The sequence below is a fragment of the Lontra canadensis genome, unplaced genomic scaffold, assembly GCF_010015895.1.
Source record: "Lontra canadensis isolate GAN:19392208 unplaced genomic scaffold, GSC_riverotter_1.0 scaffold64, whole genome shotgun sequence".
Taxonomy (NCBI): Eukaryota; Metazoa; Chordata; class Mammalia; order Carnivora; family Mustelidae; genus Lontra; species Lontra canadensis.
The window spans coordinates 646,816-673,152 of NW_022631058.1; the positions used below are offsets into that span (position 1 = coordinate 646,816).

The following is a 26,337-nucleotide window of genomic DNA, read 5'->3' on the forward strand; positions in this document are numbered from 1 at the left end:
GTTTTCCTTCCCCTTCCCTCCCTTTGCTTTTCCCTTGTTTTCCTTCCCTTGCTTCCCATTTCTCCTCCTTTCCTTCCCTTTATTTTAGTTGCCTTTCCTTATCCCATGAAGCACCTGTTTAGTTTTATTCTGTTTTTTGAGTTAAAAGAAAAGTTGATGCCTTTCTGAGATTCTCAGGCTTTATCAATGTAAGTGACAAGTGAAAGCTAAGTTTAGGGTTTACCTCCTCCAGGAAGTCCTCTGTGGATTCCACCTCATGCTGGTAATCTCCATAATTCATATTCCTGCCTCTCTACTATTTGAAATCATTGAGATTCATAATAATAGTGAACCTGAATATTTGCAATGTTCTTTTAAGATATATCTTCTTATTTAACCCGCAAAACAATCCTGTGAGATGGGGATCATTCATAATTATACTATAGAGGGAAGAAAGTCAGTGAGTATAAAAGAACTTGCTCAAGGCCACATGGCCAAAAAGTAGTAGACAGAATTTGAACTCTAGTCCTCTTACATTCAGTTCACATGCCATCTTGTCTTTGAATCCCTCCTGGTAGTTCTGATAGCACCTCTTCTCCCTACATTCATTTCTCTATTCTCAATTCTCTGGTCTTTTGTATACTTCATTTATGCATTTATTATAGCATGTATCACATTGTATTTTGGAGGCTGTATATATGAATAGAGTTTATGGCTTGTTTTATTTATTTATTTTTTATTTTTTTCCTGCCAAATTATATACTTCTTAAGGCCTTAAATCTTCACTGACTCTCTAGGAGGACTTCACTTGGTGGCTTACCTGTGTTAGCAAAAATTTAATGTTCGTGAAGTAGATGAATTGATGCACCAAAGTAATTGTTTCTTTCTATACTGAGTAGAACCTAGTTTAGAGATACATTCACATTAACTTGAAATAAAGCATTTACTGAATAATAATAAAATACCAATAAACCCAATGAAAATATTAAAAGATTTAGAGGGGATGCCTTTTAGCGGGAAGACGAAATAATTAGAATTAATTGTTTATTAAAAAGGAAAAAAGTAGGAAAATAAAGAAATAGAAAAGAAAAGTAGCCAGTGAGACCTTCTAGATCCCAAAGCAGACCGAGATGATATGGGTTTCACCCTATACAAGAAAATTATTACTTACAAAACATTGCTGGGTCTCAGTAGTTCATATTATCTGGCTCTGGGACCACGATGAGCTTTATTGTTTTGGAGTTGGCTCGAAGGGTATTTGTGAGAAAAGGCATGACTAAGCTACTCCTCATTCTGTGAAATATGGACAAAGAAAATGCAATGAGTCAGGCAGCACATGGGAGGGACTTTCCATTCTACATTTTGGAATTGCAGGGGACCTTTTTTGTTTATTCACTCCTCTTGAGATTTGCATCAAAAAGAAGAGAAAACTATCTGCAAGAATGACTTTAAAGGAGTCATTTGGAGAAAAAGATTTTTTGTCAATGTATAAATCCGTTTATTGATTATTAATTTATGTGCCAGGCACTGTTTATACACATTTTACATATATTAATTTTTGAATTCTCACAGCAAATTTTTTTAAAGATTTTATTTTTTTATTCGAGAGAGAGACAGTGAGTGAGAGAGACCATGAGAGGAGAGAAGGTCCGAGGGAGAAGCAGATCCCCCCGATGGAGCTGGGAGCCCGATGCAGGACTCGATCCTGGGACTCCAGAATCGTGACCTGAGCTGAAGGTAGTTGCTTAACTGACCGAGACACCCAGGTGCCCTCACAGCAAACTTTTTAAATAGGTGGTATGATTATTCCTAGTTTACAGATGAAAAAGCAGAGGTACAAAGAGGCTAAGGATCTTGTCAACATTTTCACAAGCAGCTAAGAAAGCAGAATCAGGATTTGAACCTAGGAAGTCTTGAGCACCAGAGCCTTGAATCTAAATCTGTATGCACATTCAAAGTGCTGTCTAAATCTTTAATTTGGTAATTATAAACATAGAAATGATATTATTAATTCTGTTATTGTATAACAATAATTCATCTGTTTGAGTCCTTAAAACTGGATAAAGATTTACACAATGCGGAGGATATGAAATTGAGATTTCTGATATCCAGTGTAAGCTTAGTGAAGACTAACAGGGGTTTAAATGCCCAAATCCCTACAAGTAACTAATTGAATTCTGTCCTTGAGGATAAGGAAAATTTGCTTCCATGATAAAAATAGTTTCACATGGACTTCGAAGGAAGATGGCTAAGGTCTACCAGGAGCATTTCGTATTTTTCTTATCCTTGAAGAAATGTGTGGAATTCTAATGAAGTAGATATCCCAGCACTATTACTCAAACTCAAGAAATTTGGAAAATTTCCTAAGGAAATTTTTTAACATCTAAACTCCTGATATCCCCATTTCAGCCACAAGGAGGACAAGAGAATAAGTATGGATATTTATAAGAATGCTAAGTTAAAGGGAGAGAAGTAATATATACATTCTGTAAACTAAAGTTGTGCAAGGGTGCCATTGTCTTTTTTTAAATCAAATACATTTAGAAGTGACGCTTAGAAGAATAATGCTTCTCTTTTATACCTCTAAATGGAAAATATAATCAAAATCTGCTTTTGTGCAGGATCACTTTCTTAAATGAGCAGAGGGATGAATTAATTCCACGGCTATAAATAAATCTGACATATAATAAAGCAAAGTTCGACTGTTAGCCATGTGAGCAGCCACCTGCATTTTTCAGAAATTGTATTTCATTTCACATTATGAGAGTTTAGTTATTGTTTGATTTTAGTTTGGTTTGGTTTGGTTTTTCCTCCTCCTAAACTTACCTTTCATGAACCGCGAGAACGTAAGGATTTCTGTTCTTCATGTTTAGAAAAAGAGGGCCCTCACCTAAGGGTTTAGGGCTTGTGCAGAAACAGACTGCTCTGGGATTCTCTATGTCTCTGCACTCATATTAGACGTGCCCGCGACCAACAACTTGACAGGTGTCTCCTGCTGGCAGTGAAGTGGAAAGTCAGAGTCTGTATGAGGTAGAATGGACACGTGCAGGCGCAAAACGTATTGTGAGACCAACAGAGCAGCTCCACGTTAGGCTCCTGGCACCGGGCGCCATGAAATACTATCACAAGGCCTATTTTAGAAGCCAGAAGATTCCCTGGACTACTTTGTAGCTGAGGTACAGAACAAAGCAAGACGAAGAGGGTCAGCCGAGTAAGGATTCTCACACCTTGTGCTGGGGCTGTCTCCTGGAGTGCGGGAAGGAATGGGGAGATTGGAACAGGGAGAGGACTTCTGTCATGGCACATTCTAAAGTCTGAAGGAATAGAGAAGCCCAGCAATTACTAACCAAGCAAATCCAGCTAGAGGCTTTGTTGCTGTTGTTTGGTTGTTTGGTTTGGTTAATATTTTTAAAACTACATTCCACTCAGAAACCTAAGGTTCCCAAAGGTCTGTTTAGGATTTTGTGGGGGTTTGTCCCCGTGGAACTAAGTGGTTGTTCCTGTGAAATTATTTAAACTTTTTGACTTTACATCATTGGTGAACATAACGTTTTTAAATTCATTCCTCTTTTTTTGTATCTTATCCATTGACTCATCTAGGGCTACATGCTCTCACCCAAGGAGGCCCTAAAGAAGACAATTGAAGAGGGGAGAGGGGGTCTTTTGATGGTAGTAGAGGTTGGGACAAATCCTTCAGCTGGACTCTAGCTACAGGCAGTGTTTAAGAGGTATCAGTGGAGATACAAATCTAAAAATATATATATATAGTTCATATATCAGCCTAATTTAAACTCTAACAGGCCTGAGGAGAATGAGAATTAGAAAAGAAGTTTCAGGTACGCCTGGGTGGCTCAGTTGGTTGGACGACTGCTTTCGGCTCGGATCATGATCCTGGAGTCCTGGGATGGAGTCCCGCATTGGGCTCCCAGCTCCATGGGGAGTCTGCTTCTCCCTCTGACCTTCTCCTCGCTCATGCTCTCTCTCACTGCCTCTCTCTCAAATAAATAAATAAAATCTTTAAAAAAAAAAAAAGAAAAGTTTCAGAAAAATATGTGGACTAGAGAAATAGGAAAGATAGAAAAGAAATGAAAAAAGAAATCAAGAATGTGTTAGAATGGAGAAGGATACGAATTTTATCAGGATAATTGTGGGTTATCTCTTTGGAGTAGTAGAAGAAAAATAAGCCAGTCTCAGATTTATCTTCTGATATGTCTCCTCAGTTTTCAACTGGGTCCCCAAATGGAAGCAGCCTTACCAGAATCCACGGCTACTTCTTTTGACATTTTGCAAAAAGAAAATAAATAAATTATAAGTATGACAAGTAAAATGAGTAGTTCCAGCTGTGACAAACCAGCAGCATTTCCAGATTTTGTACCACATTAAGGACTTATTTTCACTTTGTTGCCTAGCAGAGAATTAATTGAAAGGTCCATCTAAGCTTCCCATGCTTCCTTAGGACGAAGTCAAAAACAGAATCTCCAACACTCAGTGCCAATTTAGAAAAGAATGAAAACATTAAGTGGGTGGGTGGTCAACTCATCAACTGGGGAAATACGTGTCCCTAGGGACCAATCTATCGAGGCCAGATCAATGTGTCAGTGAAACTTACGGTTATAAGAACATGTTACAATGAGACTGGCAACTGATTCACTGGATTGCTTTAATCAGCAAATATTTACTGAGCATCTACTATGTGCTACCCACTCTTCCATACACTGAGGATGTAGAGAGAACAAGACAAAGGCTCAGATTTCAGGGAACTTAAGGAGCTAGAATACCAGTAAATAAATAAATAAATAAATAAACAAATAAATAAATAAAATTTTTTAAATGCAGGTAAAATTATTTCAGAAAGCGGATAGTACCGTGAAGGAAATAGAACAAGGTAATGGAATAAAGGGCCTGTCAGGGGTGATGGTGGCTAAGTTTAGATGACAGCGAGAGAGGGCTTTTAGGGAGGTGACGGGAAATGAACCAGTCCCATAAAAATCTTGGGAAAAAAATCTGTCTTAGAGGGTTACAAATGTAAAGGCTTCTGGTTGGAAAAGAACTTGACACAAAGAGCAGGAGGGTCTGGGAGACTAGAAAGTAGTGAGTAAGGGGTCACCTGGCAGAAGGTGGAGCTGGAGAACTAGGCCAAGTCACCTAGGTCCATGGAGGGTCATGACGCAGTTAGAATACATCCAGAGGGCAGTGAGAATCTGAGGGACTTTTTTTTTTTTTAAGATTTTATTTATTTACTTGACAGAGAGCAAGAGAAGGAACACAAGCAGGGGGAGAGGGGGAATGAGAGAGGAAGAAGCAGGCTTCCTGCTGAGCAGAGAGCCCAATGTGGGGCTTGATGCCAGGACCCTGGGATCATGACCTGAGCCTAAGGCAGACATTTAAGGACTGAGCCACCCACTTGCCCCACTGAGGGACTAAATTAAGGAGCAATTGGATTCAAAGGGAATTATCATCTGCTTCAGAGAAGGTACTTAGGGCAGGAAGGTGTTTTTTGTTTGTTTGCTTTTCCAAACTTTTTACTAATAACATATGGCCCTAACCGCATCATACTTCCCCTCCTTGGAGTTTTAGCTTATTTTTCCACTGAACAAAGAGTCTGGCCACTCTTTGTCAAGTGCTATGCCAGATGTTGTATATACATTATCTCATTTAAAATTACTAAGAACCTCATGAGGGAAGACATTATCCACACTTTACAGAGGAGGAAACAGGTTTAAATTGAGTCTCCATAAACCACCCCTCTTGCTTGCTGTAATGCTCCTGGGTACATGTTGCTAGTTTAAGGCCACCACCCAAGGCCATGAAAGACCTTGAAAAAAGGCCCCCTCCTTTGGAGGCTTTTGGATCCCAGATCACCCTTACAGCTGAGAGCCTGACCAGTTGGGATGACTGTGCAACATTCACCATGAGGCAGTGAACCTTAAAAATACTGATTTCAGAACCCGAATACCAAATCACCACCGTGGATGCAAAACTGGACTTGATATTTGACCTTGAAGACAAATCATCCATAACTTTGTTATGGATGTTTATCTGTTAAAAATGCCAGTTTCCTCAACATCTCCTTAGGGTGTCCCAAGGATGAACAGGACTGTCTAATCCCTGTTTGTTCCTTTGTTTTTTCCTCTGTGAGTTTGAAATGTTGATTGCGATCAGGAGTATAATAGGTGCTAGGTGCTATAAGTTCTTTTTAAAAGACAAATGCCACGTAAATATTATATATATATATAGAGAGAGAGAGAGAGAGAGAGACATATAGACATATATATGTGATATATAGACAGATATACATTTTAACGTATATATGATTATATATGATGTGTGTGTGTGTGTTTATATTTTAACCATCAAGAACTATTCCCTCCGCCTCACCCCAAATGTTATGGGCTTTTTTAACCAAGGTGAATAAGAAAGAGGAAACCAAAGCTAGCTCCCCTCCCCCAGGTTTAGGAGGGCTGCCCTTTGGGTTTTTGCCTCCAGCTCTCATCGCGCAGAGTGCGGGGGAACAGGGAGGCGGGGTGGAGGCCATATCCTCCAGAATGTCACTGTTCTCCGGCAGAGCCCTAGGTCAGCTTCCTCCTGGAGGCACAGATGGCCTGGACGGGAGCGCCAGCCCTCTTCCTGTCACTCCCGCTCTCCCCCGCAGGTTCAGCCTGGATGTAAAAGCCGCGCTCTCGGGTGCCCAGCTCCCTCGAGATTAGGAGGCTTCACCCACGCGGGGCAGCGCCCCCGAGGCCAGTCAAGGGCGGGCCAGCCGCTCGTCTTCCGCCAGCAGAAGCAGCCCTCGCCCCTTCTGAAGTTCTTTGACCAGGACAGATGGCGAGGGGACTAACCCCTGGGACCTGAATTTCCGAGAGCGTCCTGTGCACTGGGTGGTGGGCGCTACCTTCTCCAAGGGCCTCCAGCCACCGAACCCCTCACCCTCTGGGGTCCCCAGGCCGCGTCTTCTGCTCACTGGCAAGATACGGGACGCGGGTTCCCGCCTCTCCCCCTGCGGGTGGGGCCCTTGGAGAGTGGCCGCGCGGTGCTGACCGCCAGGCCCGGGGGAGCGTGCGGGCGGCACCACCGTGCGCAGCCGCTCCAGCGCTTTTGCTGACTCAAGGGGTTTATTTTTATTTCTCTCTGGGGCTACTTCAGCCTTAGCCATCGCCTGCGTTTCTTCTTCCCAAACTGTAAAAGGTGCCTTAATCATCCGAATGTGGCTTGATGCGCCCGAGAGAAGGGAAAGGGTGCTTTAAAAGAGAGAGAGAAAAGGCTCAGCGTCCGTCTGTAGGTCTGTCGGTCTCGCTCATCCCCGCGCACACACACGCTCACTCTTCTGGGAGGGAGCGGAGCGCGGGGAGGGCAGCGGGGTGCGCGGGAGGCTCGCGCGGGTGTAGACGAGCGAGCGCGTACTTGAATGGGGAGGGCCGGGATTCCGGGTCGCTCGGCCCCTCCTCCCTCCGGAGCCAGCCAGTCCCTCGGCAGAGCGCTCGGGCTGCGCTGATTTGCTCTCGGGAGTGCGCTATTTGCATACGACTTGCCCATTTGTGAATTTGGCTCCCCAACTCCTCGCTTCACTTCACCTGTGCCTCCCAGGTCCGCGCACTTTGCCGGCGCCCGCCCGCCTCTCCGCCACTTCTGCCGCCTGCCGGGCACCTCCTCTTGCGTGCTCCCTGCTCGCCCACCCACCTCTCTCCGCCCAGGACCACGTTGGTTTGGGTGGCTGCTCCGCGCTGGCTTCCCCCTCCTTGCCTCTTTCCCTCCGGTCCTTCTTGTTCTCTTCCTCCGGCTGCTGCTGCTGCTGCTGCTTTCCATCCAGTTGGGAAACCCAGGACGCAGGCGGTTGCTCCGTGGCGCTCTTCCAGAACGCGCAGGGTTAACAGCCTCCGCGCCCTTCCACCGAGATTTCGGGAACACGCGAAGAACTCTCCCACCTGCAGCCCCCTTTTGCCTGGCAGTTCTGCAGTGCATCGCATGGAAGTGGAAAAAGAGGAAAAAAAAAATGTTCAAACTGCCTGGATGTTGGGATAAACTAACCTGAACCTTCTTGGGTCTCCTGCTGCCTCCCCCCTCTTCCTTCGTTTCCACCTTTCCTCTGTGTGGCTTCCCGGAGTGTGCAGTTGAGTCGCCTGGAGATCAGGAGGAAGCCGCGGCGGGCCTCCTCTGACATGTGTGGCATCCCGGGGCTCCCTAGGAGGGTTGCTATACCTGGGTGGACTTTGGCTTTCTAAATTTCAGCTCTAGGAAAGAGGAGCTTTTGCCTTCTTCCTTTTTTTATTTTATTTTTTATTTTTTTTTTTAACTGATTCATCATTTGTCTTGAAAGCGCTTATTCCCTCCCTCTTTCCAAAATCCGGACAAGTATTCCTGCTGCTATGATGGGCCCTTGGGCATCATGAACTTCATTATTCCTCTCTGGCTGGAATTCAAACTGCCCATCTGTAGTGGTCCAGTGCGTTGACCATGCACCTGAGAATCCACGCGAGACGGAGCCCTCCTCGCCGGCCGGCCTGGACGCTTGGGATCTGGTCCCTCTTCTGGGGATGTATCGTCAGCTCTGTGTGGAGTTCCTCTAATGTAGCTTCTTCCTCCTCCTCCTCTTCCTCGCCGGGGTCTCACTCTCAGCACGAGCACCATTTCCATGGCAGCAAGCATCACTCAGTGCCTATTTCTATCTATCGTTCCCCTGTCTCCCTTCGAGGAGGGCACGGTGGGTCTCTCTGCTATTTATCCTTTTAATAGGGCATAGCGATTCCTTAACCCACTCGCCTTTCAGGTAATGTCAAGGGTGGGAAGATAATAAAAAAATTGAATTTAAAATGATAAAAAGCATCCATCGCATGTGCATGAGAGAAGAAAATGTTCATTTCCCCCTTAAAGTCTAGTGTTTTCTGCCCCAGCCCCTCAGTTTCTCTAAGGGTTTCTCCTGTCCTTAGCTTTCTCGTTCATAGCTTCACACACATTTTCCCTTTTGCAACCTTCTGCCTCCTTCACTCCCCCCACCCCTGTGATGGTTAGCAATTTACCAGATAAGTGCCGGATTTTGCACTTTAAGAATATCCATTCACCTTGCTTTCACCCTTTTTTCAGATCTTGTTTTGGAGCCAGTCATGGGAAAGTAGATAGCAGGGATCCTTAGGTCTTCAGCCTGAAGTTGATGGAACTACTGGGAAGTGGCCTGTGTGGTTAAGGTCAGGGAGGAGAGTAGCTGAGTGTAAGAAGGCAGAAAATGCAATTAATAAAGGGTAGTATTGTTCATTTGGGCAGCTTTATGATTGTCCGCATGTCTGAGGGAAAGACCGGCTATCTCAGAAACTGCGCATGTAAGATTGCTAACTACTACACAGGAAGTGATAGAAGAGATAGGACAGAGTCCATTTAGAATTTACCCAAGTGTAAATTACAGTAACTTTGATCCTACCATTTATACCAATGTTATTTCAATTAAAGGTTTCACTGGGAGGCTGGTTCACACAAAACAGGTATGGTGTGTTTTGCTCCGAACAATCCTCCTTGCATAGCTATTGAAAGAAGAGATCTACGGCTCTTAAAAATCATTTCAGTTCCAAGCAGGCTGCCTTTGAAAGGACGACGTTTGCCACCAAGGTGGGAGTCTGCTGTAGTAAACTGTTCCAAAGAAGGGATCTTCAATATTTGTTTACTATGCACTCTACTCTGGTGGCAAGGAGAGTAGGAATCACAGAACCTAATGGCAGGAGCAGCCCTCCAGGGAGCAGCACGAGTGAACCACACTAGAGGTCCCCTTCCCTACCTTGTAGTTTGAAGACCTATAGCATCCAGACCCCATTTAGAATGTCAGTTCTTCCCACTGCCTCCTAGCCGTGGGCTTCTGCTGTGTACCATCCGTAGTGTTAAGTGGAGGCACATTGAGAAAATGCCAGTACGTACTCTGGCTCTTTCTGGCTCTCTCTTTAAATTTTTATTTGATGGAGTTGTCAAGTAGCTCAGAGCTTGTAAGGTTGGTGGAGAGGGGTGGTGGGAAGGAGTGAATGCTTGATCTTGATCTGGGGGCTGTTTTCTCTGTGACTCCCGCTGGGTCTGGTGTAGGCTTTCTTAAAAAAATAAAATAAAATAAAATAAGGAGAGGAAAGAATGACAACCACCCAAAAAGCAAAAGAAATTTCATTGAAATGGAAACTGTTAGCTTCTAAGGGAGAGAGGGACTGATGTAGGGGTAGGATTGTAAAGAGTGGGAAAGAAAAAGAGGGGAGTGGGAGATGGAGGAAGCCAGACAGACGATTACTAATAGCCACAATTAAACATGGAAGGGCTCAGCGATAATTAGCTAAATTTCGCTAATTAGTGTAAATGATCAGCAGGGAGATGGATATTATGCATTAGTTAGGGGTTATAGGCTGGCAGAGTCTCGATGTTTTCTGTTCAGGATGTAAACGGTTAAAAGAAGCTACTAGTTAAGTGATGGTATTTGCAGAGCCCTACATCCTAGGGGTTCCTAAGTCTGTCAATCTCTCTCTCTGCTCCCTGTCTCTGTCTCTCTCTCTCTTTCAGCTGAAAGGGCTACAGGGGTTGAGCCTTGCAGAGATTAAACATAGCTCTTTTCTGTTGACTTCATTTTTTCAAGGATCAGTTGTTCAGTAACTTCTGAATCTTTTTGACTCGTTGCCAGTCTGGTTTCTCATTAGCTTGCATCTGATAAGATTCAGTGTGATGGAAAAGGAGAACGAAGTAAGTAAATGACTAGAGATCCCAGGAAAAGCCCTCACCCACCACAGCTGTGGCGTGCAGTGAACCCCAGGGTCTGGCATAGCTAAGATAAGAAAACTCAAGAATTCACCTCTTGAGTATCCTCTTTCAGTCCTGAAGTCTCATCTCATTGATTTGGGGCTTGGAGAGTGAATGCATCTATATTAAGTAGGCTCCTTGCATACTTAATTAATGTTTTTGAGCTTGAAAACAAGAGAAGCTGCAATCAACGAGATGCCCCAACCCCTGACTCCAGTCCCACATCCAAGTTGTGACCTTTTGTGTCCTGGAAAGACCAGAAGACCCCTTGGAGCTTTGCTAATGCATCTCTCATTCTTACTTGGAGTACACTTGCTTTCTCCTAGTTCAAGACAAAGGCTTCACTAACAGCAATTGTTTTAAAAAAATCTTTTGGATGGAGGCAGTAGGAGGCACAGCACCATGAGACTAATGTTATTACTAATAGTTTTCTGCCAGCCTTATTCCCGAGTTAAAAGCAGCAGTCTCCATTGTCTGGAAAGGAGTAAATGCCCTTCATTCCGCTATAAAATGAAAACTAGAGCCTTGGTCCAAGAACTTACTTTGAACTTGGAGATGTTTGTTTGTTTGTTTTATGCTGGTTCCCCTTGCTCATTTCCTGAAAAGCCAGAAGTTCTCCAGTTGTCCTGTTAATCAGTTGTTTTCACCCCTCCTTCCAGACCACCCTGCCCAGGGCGGCCTAGAGAAGGCCGTGCTCCTTTGTGTGCGCAGGAGACTAAGAACACAGGTACCTGAGGCACCCAAAATACTCTCCCCTTAGGACTGTGTCTCAGGACAGAATGAACTCTCTCTTCTTAAGTAGGATCTAGTAGGTTTCCCCCCTCGGTTGGTCCCTTCTTTCACTCAGGCTTCCTGCTTTCTGCCATGCTCTGACCTACTCAGTAGTCAGCTAACATTTATTGAGCATTTATTGTGTATCAGGCTGTGTGCTCCTTGCTGAGGATAGAAATCTACATAAGACATTGCGGTGTTCAGCCAAGAATAGTTTCAGAAGTATTTTGATCATCTATGAAAGATAATGGCTTCTCTAATGTAAAAATATTGGGGGGAGGGTGTGAGGATCCAACTACCAAAGCAAATGAATTAATATACCATTTAAATAGTCTTTATATAAAGTACAAATTTACATTCTTCTGTTGTTCAGAATATCCCTGTCAGTATTTTTCATCCTCAACTTTATTTCCAGGCTTAAATAACATGCTTGTCAATGCTTTTAGGTAGTTTAGTGGTACAGGAAATATAAATATGAAAATACATTTGTTTACCAACCTTCAGTTTCATAAAGGAGGTTTGAATATTTTTTCTCCTCTCCCACCTTTAAGAACTCGAGTGAGCATTACCTAAAACAAATGCTTTCATACTTAATAGTTTAGAAAACTGACTTTTCTGAGAATCTAGACCTAGTATGTGCCTTGCATTTTATCCTACATAAAATAGCCAGGCTTCCTGACTTGCAGGAATGCTGGGGAACTCCTTGGGGATGTAAAACTCAATCTTAAAAGGGAACACACCAGAGTGTATTTAGAGGAAATTCTCCTGCTCAGAAACCAGGTGTGTGTGTGTGTGTGTGTGTGTGTGTGTGTGTGTGTGTCTTTGTAGGAAGGCAGAATGAGCCCTCTTTGAATCATCTCAGCAGAAGTGGTGATCATGGTCCCGCTAGTGACGCATGTGCGGGGAGTCCTTCTTCTAAGAAACTGTGTTCATCATTCATTGTCACAAAGACCTACCACTTGAGTTTTTCTAGCCATGAGGCTTGTTTTACTCTGATCTGTTGAGCACTTTCTTCTGCTTGGCTAGCTGCTTCCTAACCACATTCTCTCTCCCTTCCTTCTTGGGATTCAGTTTGCTGAATAATTCATAATGTTGGTTGACAGATAAAATTATAAGATTTCTATGTCTTTGGCCTTGGTGATGAATTAATTAAATTGGTTTCTCCTTCTTTCTCTCCTCTAGATGCATTGTTTTTCTTCTCTCAGATTTGCTGGCAAGTGGTAGGACTGGAAATTCACTTGTTCTTGAAAGATTACCAAAGGAAAATTATAGTATCCTACTGTAAATTTTTTCAGTACTTTCAGTGTGGATCACTGTGGCAGGGAGAGGGGTGCAGGGGCGGGGGGTCTGGCGTGAGGGTTGTCATATCATAGGGACAGGAGATGAGATTACTGAAACAATTGCTTTCAGGAAAAAATAAATAAACAAACAAAAATCTTCACCAGACTGGGTGATGGCTGGAATTCCATAGTAAGAACTTTTTTGTTTTATCATCTGATTTTGAATCTAGGAGCAGTGACATACTCCGTTTTACATTTTAGGGAATGAATTTTGTGGATCTCAGAAGGCTTGCTTCACTAGGACCCTGGGTGATCTGAGAGGGAGGCTGGTCTCTGAAGATAAACCTTGAACTTACCCATACTTTCCTCCATCTATTAGTTTGTTAGAACTGCCATTAAAAAAAAAAAAAAATTTTTTTTTCACAGACTGGGTGACTTAAACAACAGCAATTCGTTTTTGCACTGCTCTGGAGGCTAGAAGTCCAAGGTCATGTTGTTGGCAGATCTGGTTTCTTCTGAGGCCTCTCTCCTTAGCTAGTAGGTGGCCACCTTCTCATTGTGTCATCACATGGTCTTTGCTCTGTGTTCATGTGTCCCTGATGTTTCCTTGTGTGTCCAAATATCCGCTTCTGTGAGGACACTGATCAGACTGGATTAAGGTTCACCCAGATGTCTCATTTTAACTCAATCACCCTTTTAAAGGTACTATCTCTAAATGCGGTCACATTCGAAAGTATGTCAGTTTAAGGCTTCAACATACAAGTTTTGGGAGGACACAATTCAGCCCATTAACACTCCTCCTCCTCCCCTAGGACACAGTCACTGGGAAAGACATAAAAACGTACTATTCAGTGAATCTCTGCTAAACTCAGACTTTCCCAGTGGAAATATAAAACCTCAGTGACAGTGGTAATAATTTACAAAACTGATGAGATAGTGCCTCAAGAGGAAAAATCTGTTTATTGGGAGAAAACAATACCAGTAGGTTTAGTTCAACCTTGTGTTTGCCTTCTTATCAGTTCATCTTGTGTGACCCAGTCTATACCTAGTTCTGTTTGTAGACTAGTTCCATTGGACTCTAGCCATGTGCTCTGCAGACAGACTGCACCGTCTACACTCCAAGACTCTCTCTCCTTAGACCTGCTGCCATTCCAGGCCAGATCTCCCTGCCCACCCAGTAACTTCCTTCCTTCGTAAACCACAGTTTCCCATTTTTTCCTTTCCTGAGACACACATCACCAATTCCCTTCACATCTCACCCTTCAGGGGAAAAAAATTAAAGGGTGAAATCAGTATAAACTCCCACTTTTTTTTAGCAGCTGAAAAATATGTCCTTTTAACAAAGTATCAATTTCATTATTTTTTGGTTGGATTTTTATTTTGTTGAAAGTTCATCTTCAAATATAAACAGGAAGTAGTCTGTCTACATCACGACATGTCATGAGGCTTGGGGAGAGAGTGTATGAGGATCATCAAGCAACTTGACTGCTGTAAATCCCAAATGATGTATCCCAAGCAATCCCAAGCTCTTTGTGGAATGAGTTTCTTGAGTGTTGTTTTCTTTCATTTTTGTTTTTGTTTCTGTATTCAGATATTTTTGAAAAGTGACTTTTGAGAGAATACATGCTCATGAGGCTGTCAGGTGAATGATGATGGAAATGGGCAGTGCGGTAGTGGTGGCCATGGGAACAATGAACTGAAAGGTTTAGAATTAGAAGAACTAGTTCTCGGTCTTTTTCTTGTCACTTCGGAACTTTGTGATCTTGGATAAGTCATGAGGCTTGACGTTGACTCCGTTTCTTCATCTCTAAACTGAGAATAGCAATAATAATACCACCCAGATGTCACAGAATTATGAAGAAATTAAACAAGTTGTGCTTGCTATGTTGCGAGGTACTGTGTAGAGATTAAATATTCTCTGAGAACTATTTTAATAACTCTCTTTTGGTTTCTGGTACAAAATCAAGCTTCAGTGTTGAATGGCTACTGGTTGATAGTTTGAGGTTAAGGGGCATGCATCTACCACTTCTCCTCATGTTCTTATCTACAGCAACACTTTTTGCCTCCAAGGGGAGACTGGTTTGATATGCATTTCCTTGTTTATGGCACTAAAAGAATATAGCATGTGTGGTCAGCTTGTGCTTTTTGATAACATGTTAAAAAAACCAGGCCAGGCAAAATGTAGCCTAAGATGACAAGTAGCAAACTGTTTAGAAGCTGAGAAATCTAGTGAAATAAAAGGGGAGAGGCCCCTAAGATATATTCTGAGATCATTTTGGAAATACATAATTGGATCATGCTTCTGGAAGACGTCTGCTGAATTTAAACATTCCTATACGATGCTTAGCACCCATTGGAAACTTGAATCTGTAATCTGGTTTATACTAAGAAAAAGACAGGTCTTTTTAGGACTACTATTTTTAGATCTGGAAATAGAGGATTTCTTTAGATGTCCCTTCTGGTGCTTCTACTCACCAGGACTCAAAGTTATAGAGGAGGTGGGAGCTGGGGACATGCTGGAATGCTTAGAGGTGACTTAGTGGGGCCCGATTTTAAACCAGAATTCTTCTTGAGAGAACCTTATGCTGGACCATAGATGTCACGCCTAAATTTTCTCCCTGACAAACTCTGTGATTTTGTTTTTAAGTCACATTAGGCTTTATGAACCTATCCTCTTTCTTCTTTTTTTTTTTTTTAAGATTTTATTTATTTATTTGACAGACAGAGATCACAAGTAGGCAGAGAAGCAGGCAGAGAGAGAGAGAGAAGAGGAAGCAGGCTCCCTGCAGAGCAGACAGCCCGATGTGGGGCTTGATCCCAGGACCCTGAGACCACTACCTGAGCCGAAGGCAGAGGCTTTAACCCACTGAGCCACCCAGGCGCCCCTCCTCTTTCTTCTTCTTCTTTTTTTTTTTTTTTAAGATTTTAATTATTTATTTGACAGACAGAGATCACAAGTAGGCAGAGAGGCAGGCAGAGAGAGAGAGGGGGAAGCAGGCTCCCTGCTGAGCAGAGAGCCAGATGCGGCTGGATCCCAGGACCCTGAGATCATGCCTGAGCAGAAGGCAGAGGCTTTAACCCACTGAGCCACCCAGGTGTCCCCTCTTTCTTTTACCTAGAGTTTTCTGAATGTCATGGAGTGCATATGCACCTTTACCCTGCCATTGCAGAAAAATTGGCTTTTTCTTTTCTTCCTCATTTGTACAATGAGTGGGTCCAGTGAGATGATCTCTTCAGATGGTTCTCGACATAAAGACTGCATGCTTCCCCAATCCGTATGCCTTTAAACATGCCATCTGTGTATCTTACACGGGCATTTTATAGGTTTGTTTTCTTGATGCCAAACCCATGCCAAAACCGCAACCAGGTTTTCTCTTTTCCCCTCTAACAGAAGCAGCATCACGTGCAAGAATGGCACACTGTGATTTTAGAAAGCCCGCTGTCCAACTTCACCACAGCATCATGTCAAGACGGGAAGAAGTGCAGCCTTCATTTAAATGCATCTCATCAGCCCTAGAAAGGAATTCTGTGTTATGTTAAAAATGCTCTGCTGTGTTTAGCTGTATCAGAGCAGAGGGCAGCATGCCAGTGGAGTTTGTAAAGAGCAAGTGTTTTATGTCTACTTCTGTCAGAGTTTTGAGAGACTTGCTCAGACCATAGACCTTCACACACCTCCTGGGTTCCATACACTCCTCCAGTAGTTTACATATATGATTCCATTGAATCCCCACAAACCTCTAGTATTCATAAGGTTACCACCATCTCATACATGAAAGCAATGAGACTTAGAGAGTTTATGCATCTCGACCGAAGTACTACGGTGGTAGAGCCGTGATTCAAACTCAGTTCTCTGCACAAATTTCTGGGCCTTTCTGCTATACCACACAATTGCTTAGCTCAAGAGATAGGAAGCAAACACAGCAAACTCCTTTGTCGGGAATGAGGCGTACAGGTTAATGAAAAATTTTGATTAATGTAGTTGGCACACCTTTGCAAAACATCTACAAGTGTCCAGTTCATAATAAGTATTTAAATGTTTATCAGTCTGCCTGAACCCATTCTGACCCAAGGAGATACTCATTAGAAGGAGCAGACAAATGAAACATCTACACTGATATATGTTTTTTGAGTGAATGAGTAAATGACTGAGTGAGGTGTCACATGATTGGTTCTTGTTTATTAGGAGAGGAGGGATAGTCATTGATAGAAGAGGCGAAGGGCAGGGGAAGTCACGTATTTCTCAGAAGCACACCAACAGGTTTATAGAGTTTAGGGATTGTCTGACCCTGTTATATTCCAGATGACCAACGTTTGGAGTTGGCTATAGGCATCCAGTCAATATCAGAGCTGGTGGGGAATTAGGCAGTATGACTCCAACTCCACCATCTTCTTTTTACTCCTTTGCGGGAGGACTGACTTCTCACTCCTTCAAGACCCTTTCTCAGATCGCAACATTGTGTCCCATCTCTCTTGCTACAGATTGATCTTTCTTTTAACCAGATTAAGTCCTGTAGGATTAGATTCTCCCAGGAAAGGACTTCTCTGGGCTTCTGTAAACAATTAACATTCCATGTACATTTTTCTAATAGGTGCCTGGCTTTGTGCTAAGAGGCGGGCTTTCTCGGGGTGTTTGGAAGGCTTCCTCTGTATGGGAGACCCCAGTGCGGGAAAGGACTCAGATTCAGGTTCCTGTGTAGGGAGACATTGCCTGTCCCAATTGGGTCTCACTCCCTAGAAAGTAGAGGAAGATGGCCTATGTACCCACCTCTCTTTTCCCATCTGGAAGCCACAGCTGAGTTATTGCTCAAAGACATGTCCTCTGACCCAGTCCCCACCTCTTGCTTACCAGCTATGGAGTGGCTATGTGAACAGAAAACTCCTAGCAACCATCAAGCCGTATTTTCTGAGCTACTGCTATCACCCTCCCCTTTTTATTGTTTTGAAATATTTCTATCACCCCCCCCCACATTAGAATATAACTGTGTATACTCTTGAGTGACTTTCCCCCAAACTATGAATTTCAACTCTTTCTGAGACAGTCTTTCAGAGTTTGAATATAATTACACGCTTTGGGGGCAAATTGTGGTTTTTGCTACATAAGAAACTAATGGAAATGATCCGCCTGTTCTTGTAGTTTACAGATTCTATGCTTCAGAACTGGGGGTATATTTTTAGGCTGCTTTTCGGTATGGCACATTAAAATGAAAGTGAAGTTGGGGGGGGAGCCACCTCAGTGGCTAGGCAGGAGAGCAGGTTGGCAGAGCACAGCATTAAGCTGAACCAGTGATGGGTGTTTTACTTAGCTTTTATTTGTATTGTCCCTTTGTCATTTGATGCTGTCCTGGTAAGGAGGGGGGTGGGGGGAGAATGGGATTAGGGGGGAGAGGAGATAGGCAGGGCCAGGCTGTCTGCAGACACTCAAACCAGGGAAAGGAGATAATTACCTCAAACCCCCAAGTGCAATGAGCACCTTTTAGAATTTGAAATTGTCTCATGGAGACCTCTTTCTGAAGACCAGGCGAGACTTGAAGTCAAGTGCACAGGTGTGGCCACATCTGCAGGGACATGAACTTGGCCAGATCCTTCTTTTCAGATTAGAGCCAATGACTAGAAGGAGAAACTAGTTTCCCCCATTTGGCCTTACCTCAGTGGCTCAAGACGAGAGGCCATCACTTGGATTAAAATGTTTTAATGTGCTTCCACAGTCCATTTAATTCCTGGTCTCAAATCCCAGACATATCCTGAGCAAGTAGTGATAGACAGCAAAGGCTTTGGGGCTTCTTATAAGTGATAACCAAGAGGGTAACTCCAGTTTCTTTGAATCCTCAGTTTTCATGAAAGACTAAAGGCCCCCATGAAAAACGAGTTCATAGGTAAAATAAAGCAAGCCCCTCTTGGATTCTTGGGGTCAATGTTAGCAGCATTCTGATTATTTAAACGTTTGAAAGGATAGTGAAAGGGTTAAATCTCAATTAGAAATTTGGCCTGCAGAATAATTTGCATGGAAGAAGGGTCCTGTGGTTTGGATAGTCAAGGTTTTGTTGTGTATCTTTTTCTTTAAACCAATTATTGTATATCTCCTTCCATAAACCACCGTCTCTGCATAATTGGATGGGGAATTATGTGTTCACTATGTCAATTCAATCTTCATAGGTAAAATAAACCCAAGAGAGGAGACTTCTATGATTTCACAAGAATGATAATAATATCTACCTTACTCTTAATAATTATAATAACAATATATCACTTTTGTATGTGCTCTTCAGTGTGCCTGACACTCTTCTAAAGCTCTTAGCTCGTTTAGTTCTCCTATGAGGTCAATATAGTTGTTTTCCCATTTGAACGATGTGGACACGGAGGCATGGAATGTTTGAGTCATAAGGTTAGATCATAAGAAAACACATGGCAGAACCAGGTTAGATATCTAAGCAGTTTGAATCTAGACCTGTGCTCTTAATATTTAAATATTCATGCAATATTACCTGGGATGGTAGAGGGAAATAATACTCGAAGTAGTGTTTTCAAATGCAGTGCCTGGCTCTATTTTAAAGGTCTTTTATGTTAGACCTAGAGCCAAGATGAACTGTGAGGACTGTCACATCTTCTAAACTTAACAGCTGAAAATATGCACTTAACTCATGTCAGTCCTTCAGGTTCCTGAACCTAATTCCAGCATGTCTGTTTGCATGGGGGCCAATAAATTCTCTCAAATACCGATTCAGGTCATTTTGATGTGTTTCTACCTGCAGATAGCACCAGATTCCACAGGTTAAGGGTTCAGTCCTACAAGACTGCCACCCCCACTGCCAACCCGCAAGCTGTGAAGCAGATGGCACCCCATTCTTACCCTCTCTTTGAGTTCCATTATTTTTTTTTAGCATGCATCACCAAACTAGGAAACCCATTTACTTACAGGATTATCAATTTATTATAAAAGGATACAACCCAGGAACAGCCAAGTGGAAGGGCTGCATAAGCTCAGGTAGGTAGGAAGGGGCACGGAGCTTCTTGCCCTTTCCAGGTGCGTCATTCTCTCCAGTCCCCATGTGTTCAACCTAGAGGCTCTCTGAGCCCTGTCTTTTTGCTGTTGTTGTTGAATTTTTTGGTCATCCAAAAGACCAAATATATATTTCTGTAGGTTGTAATATCACAGGCAGGTATTAAGCTAAATGCTTTGTCTTATCTCATTTCATCTTTACCAACCATCCTTCGGTGTAGGTGCTATTATTATCAGGGAAAGAAATAGAGACTCGGAGTTAGGCAATTCATTTCAAGTTCTTCCACCTACTAAGCCATCAACCCCTTGCATCTATTGAACTTGTATTGAACAAACATAAACCTATTTCCTGGTATTGAGAGCAACTGATCAGAACACTTACCTATATTCACCAGTCCTATTATATTATGGGAGATTGTCTGTGCTTTCTGAAACAGCCTTGGGAAACTCACACATGTTTCAGAGTCAGCTGGCAAGGAATGGTTGCATAGTCAATGAAGAGTGAGGGACCCCTCCACTGATAAGGAAGCCCGCTGGTGACTCACCTGCCTCATTTTTGTTTCACTGTAAGAAATTCATTTATTAGGAAATTTAGTCTCCAACAGTTGCTGTGGGCTTTCTCCCCAAATTACAATGTTAGGCAAACCACCAAAACTTCCCGGTTTTAGTTCTCTTACCTGCAAAATGAGAGAGTTGCAATCAATGATCTGCAAGTGGCCTATCAGCTTAGTTATTGCAAGTTTGGTATTCATCTTTCTATCAGCACTGACAGGCAAAATGCTAATGATTTCTAAAACACCTTTTCACCCTTCTTTGGTCACCTTTGGATCTCCTTTTATTTTTGGTTCTTTGTACCTATGGCCGAAGTTCATTAATTACCAAGGTAAAGCTAATGAAACAAAGATTCCAAGAGCAGCAGTGGTTTTCAGTTTGGGTATTGTGTGTGTATATGTACATGTGGGTGAATGTGTGAGCCAGAAAAAAAAAAAATAAAGTAACATAAAGACCTTGATAACAGCCCAATTAGCCCCTGACCTAGAATGTAAAGTCAGACAGGAGTTAAACCTGCTGTGCATTAGAGATGTAGGGATGGTTGGTACCCGCTTCTTACTGCTCTGATGTCATTTACCAGTGCATTGGGTCACCAGAGCTCATGTTAAAATGTCAATTATCGTTGAAGAGGGGGACATCTTTAATGTGGGAAAGGAGTATAAACCTGGAACCTCGGGCCTCTATGGCAGATCCCTCTCTTTCAGATGATATTTTTAGGGATTTCCATGTCAGGGGGCCATTTTGTACACATGGCCTGCAACCCCCATCATCTGTCAGTTATTAAGGAACTATTAGACCAGCTAGTATGTAAGAACACTCTTTTAGACCATGCTGAGATAGTGAGTTTTTTTTCATTTTCCTGCACAAGGTAACTTAATAAAAGTAACTTTGAAGTAGACCTATCACCTGAACACTGAGTTTCTCAGGCCCTGGGGTGATGCCCCTAAAAGAATATTCTGATGGAGGGCCCTCATGGGACCCAAAAGCTGCTTTGAATTTGAGGAATTTTCAGATATTTGACCTAGAAGACATTTTCAGAGACATTTTCCAATCAAATTACTTTTCATGTAAAGAATCTAACAGCCTGGGAGTTTGTGAATCATTCTCAAATCACACTTTTCAAGGTAGGGGCAAGTTGGGGCTACAATACCCATTTTCAGATTCGACTTAGTCCTCTTTCTGCTGTACACGATGTTAGTACTCAAGCTTTCCAGGCCACCTGTTTTGCTTCGAACAAGGAGACAATGCTAGTCTCTGGTACAAGTGGTATAATAAATCAACAGAGGTAGCAGAGAGCACGAGAGCCAAGTTATTTCAAACCCTCACACCATTTGCCTTAATCACCATCACAGAATGGGGTTCCCACTCCATCCCAGGCATGCCAGGCCCTCACATGGTGCCCGGTTTCTCTCCGCCCTTGCAGCCTCGAGGGGAAATTCAGTGTGCTGCAGCTCAATCAAACCATTTGATGAGAGCTTTCTAGCCTAATTACATGGAAGGTTTCATCCAGTGAAAGGAAGAGGAAAGAGAAAGGGAGAAATTAAATTGAAGTGTAAATCAGTCAAGGGCTTAGATCCCATGCTTTCTTTCTTTTTAATCAAGAGTAAAATGAGAGGAGAGTTTTAAGGATCATCACAAGACACCATTAACTACCCAAGGAGTTCTTGACTGAAGATGGTTTGTCATGAATAGAAAAGTGTACAATCTGCCCAAAAAAGGAAATATCAACCAAAGGTCATGCTTTGGTTTAGGAGAATGATTCTGGGGATATGACAATTTTTTTTCAGTAACTGTGTCGTCTTAATTCCTCTAGATGGTTAGCATATTTTCTTGCTAATGATGTAGTAGTAGATGTAGTAGTGTATAGTAGTAGATGGTGTAGTGTGTAGCTGGGGTAATTTTGTGTTGTGTAGGAAAGGGTAGTGTTTTCAGTTCATTCAGCATTGGACACTACACCTGAAATCAGTATTCAAAATTTTGACCTGTTTCCCTGGAGGTTGACATAGATTTGGCATATCCCTCTAAAATTGCTTGATATTTGTAGAATGCTTTACATTATCATAGAGAAAATTCATGATCTTTTTGATCCCTGCCACAGTTCTCTATGACAGGAGGACAGGTGGTATGGTTGTTATTCATCCCATTTTTTTTAAGCTGATGTAATCCAAACTAAAGAAGCATGAATGACTTGAGTAAAATCATTCAAGTATTAAGTGACAGAGCAGAAACTGACACCCAGCTTCAGTCTCCCACATTGCTTTGCATGACTTAGAATCTTGTGCAGAATTACTGGGCTTTCCAGTATGAGAAGAAGGGGAAGGAGAATAGTGGAGAAGATAGCATTTAGGAAAGAATGGTTAGGACAGGGAAGGTGTGATACACCTTAATTATTGAATACTTATGGTGTAGTAGGCAGGGTCCAGGCCTATGTTCTACAGTGAACGATTGAAACATGGACCTATATTCAGATACTTACGGTATGGTTACAGGTGTCTTAAACTGATGCTTAGATCTGTCCTTTCCATCCCTACATCGTCCCCACCCATGTCACATGGACAGTTGCAGACCTCAGCAGACCTTCCTAAACTTCCAATTGCCCTTCCTGTCCACACTCCCCTCACAGCTGGAGCCATCCATCTGAAATACCAGCCTGATCACCTCACTCTCCCATAGGCTCTTCCTGGCCTACAGGACAAAGTCTTACCAGATCATGTCATTCCCTCTATACCTAGAATAAGAGCTAATTGCTTCCCTTTATGATCTGGACTCTACTTATGTCCAGACTCATTTCCTAACATGATCTTTGACCACCTTGGCCACCTTCTTCTTGATGGTGATGTTGTTCCTTGAACATGCCAATTTCATTCCCACCACAGGGCCTTCATATTATCAGTCCCTTTTCACCAGAATGTTTTCATTTAATGTTTTCATTTTCATCCAGACTGTCCTATGGAGCCTTCCTCTTATTGTAAAACATCAGGCTTCAGCTTCTGGGTCATCTCTTCAAGAGCCCTTCCTCAATGATTCAGTCTAAAAAACATTCTTTTAAATCTCCATCCATCATAAGACCTTCTTTTCTTTTCTTTTTTTCTTTTGGAGCACAGATCCCTCCATGAAAGTTCTCTTTGTGTGTGCTGCTTCCATCAACCTGCTAGAACATAAGCTCTGAGAGCAGAGGACTTGTCTGCCTTATTCATGGTTGTATATCCAGAGCCTGTAACAGTGACTAGCAAGGAGTGAGTTAACAAACATTTGCTGAGTGAATGGAAGGATGAATAACTGACAGATATCCCCCTTCAAATATGGCACCCACCTAGGCTTTTGCCTCAATTGTCATGAGGGTCTTAAAAAAACTCTGTGACTTTAGAATGTATTGCTTCATTGATTATGATTCTGTATCACTCATTTTCACCTTAGAGCTCACTCTGTAGTGTCTGGTCTACAAAGTTTTCCCTACCTCCTATTGGCACAGTGAATTTCTCAGACTACTGTGTTGTTCTCCTCAGTGATTTTACATTGAATAATTAAGTTATTAAACATATATTAAGGCTCCTACTGCATTCTCGGCATAGTTTGTATGAGTACAGCTCAGCCCTACAAGATGGCCACGCTTTGGTAGAAGAGCTCACTCGTTTTATTAAACGTACAGTATGGAATTGCTATTATTTATTGGTAGTGATTGTTTTTCTCACTTAGTTCTGACTTCTTTATGGATAATGAATGAGCTCTTTTGCATGACCAACATAGTTCTTATTTTATAAAAGGTGCTTGATGGTATTCATCAACAGAAGAATCTAGTGAGTGGGTTGAGAGATAAAAACATAAATTATTTTAGCACAGAGAATAGTATGGCAAACATCATGAGGTAGGTAGAAACTACTCTGGGAATATAGAGAGGGAAATGTCATAACTTATTAGGCATTAAAAAGCACTCTCTAGAAGAGGTTAACTTTCCATTGTGTTTTGAAAAATGATCTTTATAGGCATGCAGGAAAGAAGGTAGAGAGTATATTGTGGAAAAAACAATAGAGGGTCATTTAGGGATCAGTAGCCCATTTCACTGATTGATGGGCACGTAAAGGGATGTTGAGAGAAGAGTTGGAAAAGGAGATTGTGGCTCTTTGATAGAGGATATTGAGAAATACTTATAGTAACTATTGACACCTTTGGCATTTACAGTGCAAACTAATACCATGAACATTATCTGACTTATTAATTTCAATGACCTTGTGTGTGTATGATTGGGGTTTTTTGTTTGTTTGTTTTTTGTTTTATTTTATCATTATCACTATTCACGAGAAAAGAAAATGGTCAAGACTGAGAAGTTGATGCTTAATTCTTAAGGAGGGTGCTGTATCTTTTCAAAATTTAAATCTGATTTGGTAACTCTCTTACTTAAAAAAAGAAAAAAAAAAGAAGCAGACAAACCAAAAAACCCTCTTTCTTCCCAGGCTTCCATAAGCCTTCAAACAAGGACAAAGGTGTTTGATGTGGTCTGGGAGACCTGCCTGGTCCACCATTGTTGACATTTTTAGCCTCCTCACCCACCAGACCCTTCCAGTATTTCTGTTCCAGCTTCCTGGCCTCCTCCAGTCATTGCTCCTCTCCCTGGATGGATTTGCCATGGCTCATCCCACTTAGGCAGTTCCTTTCCTCTTTCCCTGGGTTGACACCCACTTAGACCTGAGGTTTCTACTTCAGTATATCACCTCCTCTAGGAAGCCATCCTTCACTTCCTTGAGAAATTCAAATTCCCCCAGTGCAAGGTCTCATAACCATTGGGAATTCTCCCTTCTGTACACAATTGCTACTTTATCTTTACTTGTGAGATTATTTGATTAATATCTGTTTCCCTGAGTGGACTGTAAAGTTCCGTTGGGATCAGATGGGGTCACAAGATTTAACAAGTAAAAATATAAGACACCCAGTTAAATTTGATATTCAGATTACCAACCTTTTTGTCTTTAAGTATGTCTCATGCAATATTTGAGACATATTTGTACTGATGTTTTTTGTTGTTGTTTTTCTGAAATTCGTATTTAACTGGGTATCATATACTTTATCTGGAAACCCTAGAAACTACATCTGTTTTTGTTGTTAGCACAATAGTTGGGGATACAGTAAATAGGTAATCATCCAATATTTGATGTATACATTGAAATTGGTTAAAAAAATATTCTGGCAGGGCTATGTAGGATAAATTGGTCAGACAAGAGGCTGAGTTTGGAAGGACTGATTAGCCAATTGTCACAATCATCAAAGGTAAAGGTAATAAGGGCTCAGATCGGATGGTGGTATTGAGGCCAGAAAGATGGAGATGTGTAGGAGGAATATTTCTAAGCTGGGATCAGAATTTGCACAAGTGTGACCATGTAGCAAATCCACACTTTGAGGGGTGAGGGAAAGGATCATTTCAAATCACTGTGATGGGGATCAAGACAGTGATACAGATAAGAATAACTATAACCTTCTCATTTATATAGTGCTTCACAACTGTCAAAGTCTGTTCTATGCTCTGTCTTGTGCTCCTTTGTTGGAGAGGCTTGTTTCTGAAAAGATGGCCATTTAATTATCACTTTCCCTTGTAAATTCAATTACACTTCCCAATCAATGTAGTTTATTAGTTCAGAGATGTCTGTCTCCATTTCTGTGCATTCTGAACTAATTCCTTTTACTCAATCTCCATATTTCTCAGTGCTGAATTCTTTATTTCTGAGGCACTGCGTAATTTTGTGTTATGCCTAACAAACCTCAGATGCATTTATATTAGCAGCGTGGATTTCTTTTTAACCATCAGGTTTTCTAAAAATGGGCTATAACTGGCCTATAATGAGATGACCAGCCAGAGGCTAATTTCTGTGGTATTTCTTCCTGATGCCAGAACAGGTGGAGGTTGACAAGTCACAAGCTCCCACTTCAGATAATAAAGATGTAATTCCAGTCATTCAAGTTTGTGTTGAAAGCAAATCTTTTCATTTCTTATTTTTCAATTAGTGCTGAGTGTAG

At 42.2% G+C, this 26,337-nt stretch overlaps 1 protein-coding gene across 28 annotated transcripts in view; it reads left to right on the plus strand.

Annotated features, from left to right (window-relative positions):
• Window positions 1-26,337, plus strand: part of LOC116879910 (neurexin-3-beta) — a 1,111,251-nt gene that overhangs the window by 572,193 nt on the left and 512,721 nt on the right. For 5 of the 28 annotated variants that reach the window (XM_032878523.1, XM_032878524.1, XM_032878525.1 and 2 more), the window contains exon 1: window positions 8,263-8,677. The exons of the other annotated variants lie outside the window; for them this stretch is intronic. In XM_032878523.1, the coding sequence (XP_032734414.1) occupies window positions 8,431-8,677 (247 nt within the window). In that variant the 5' untranslated portion in view covers window positions 8,263-8,430. Of the gene's footprint in view, window positions 1-8,262; window positions 8,678-26,337 lie in introns of those variants that run through there. 28 annotated transcript variants of the gene reach the window in all.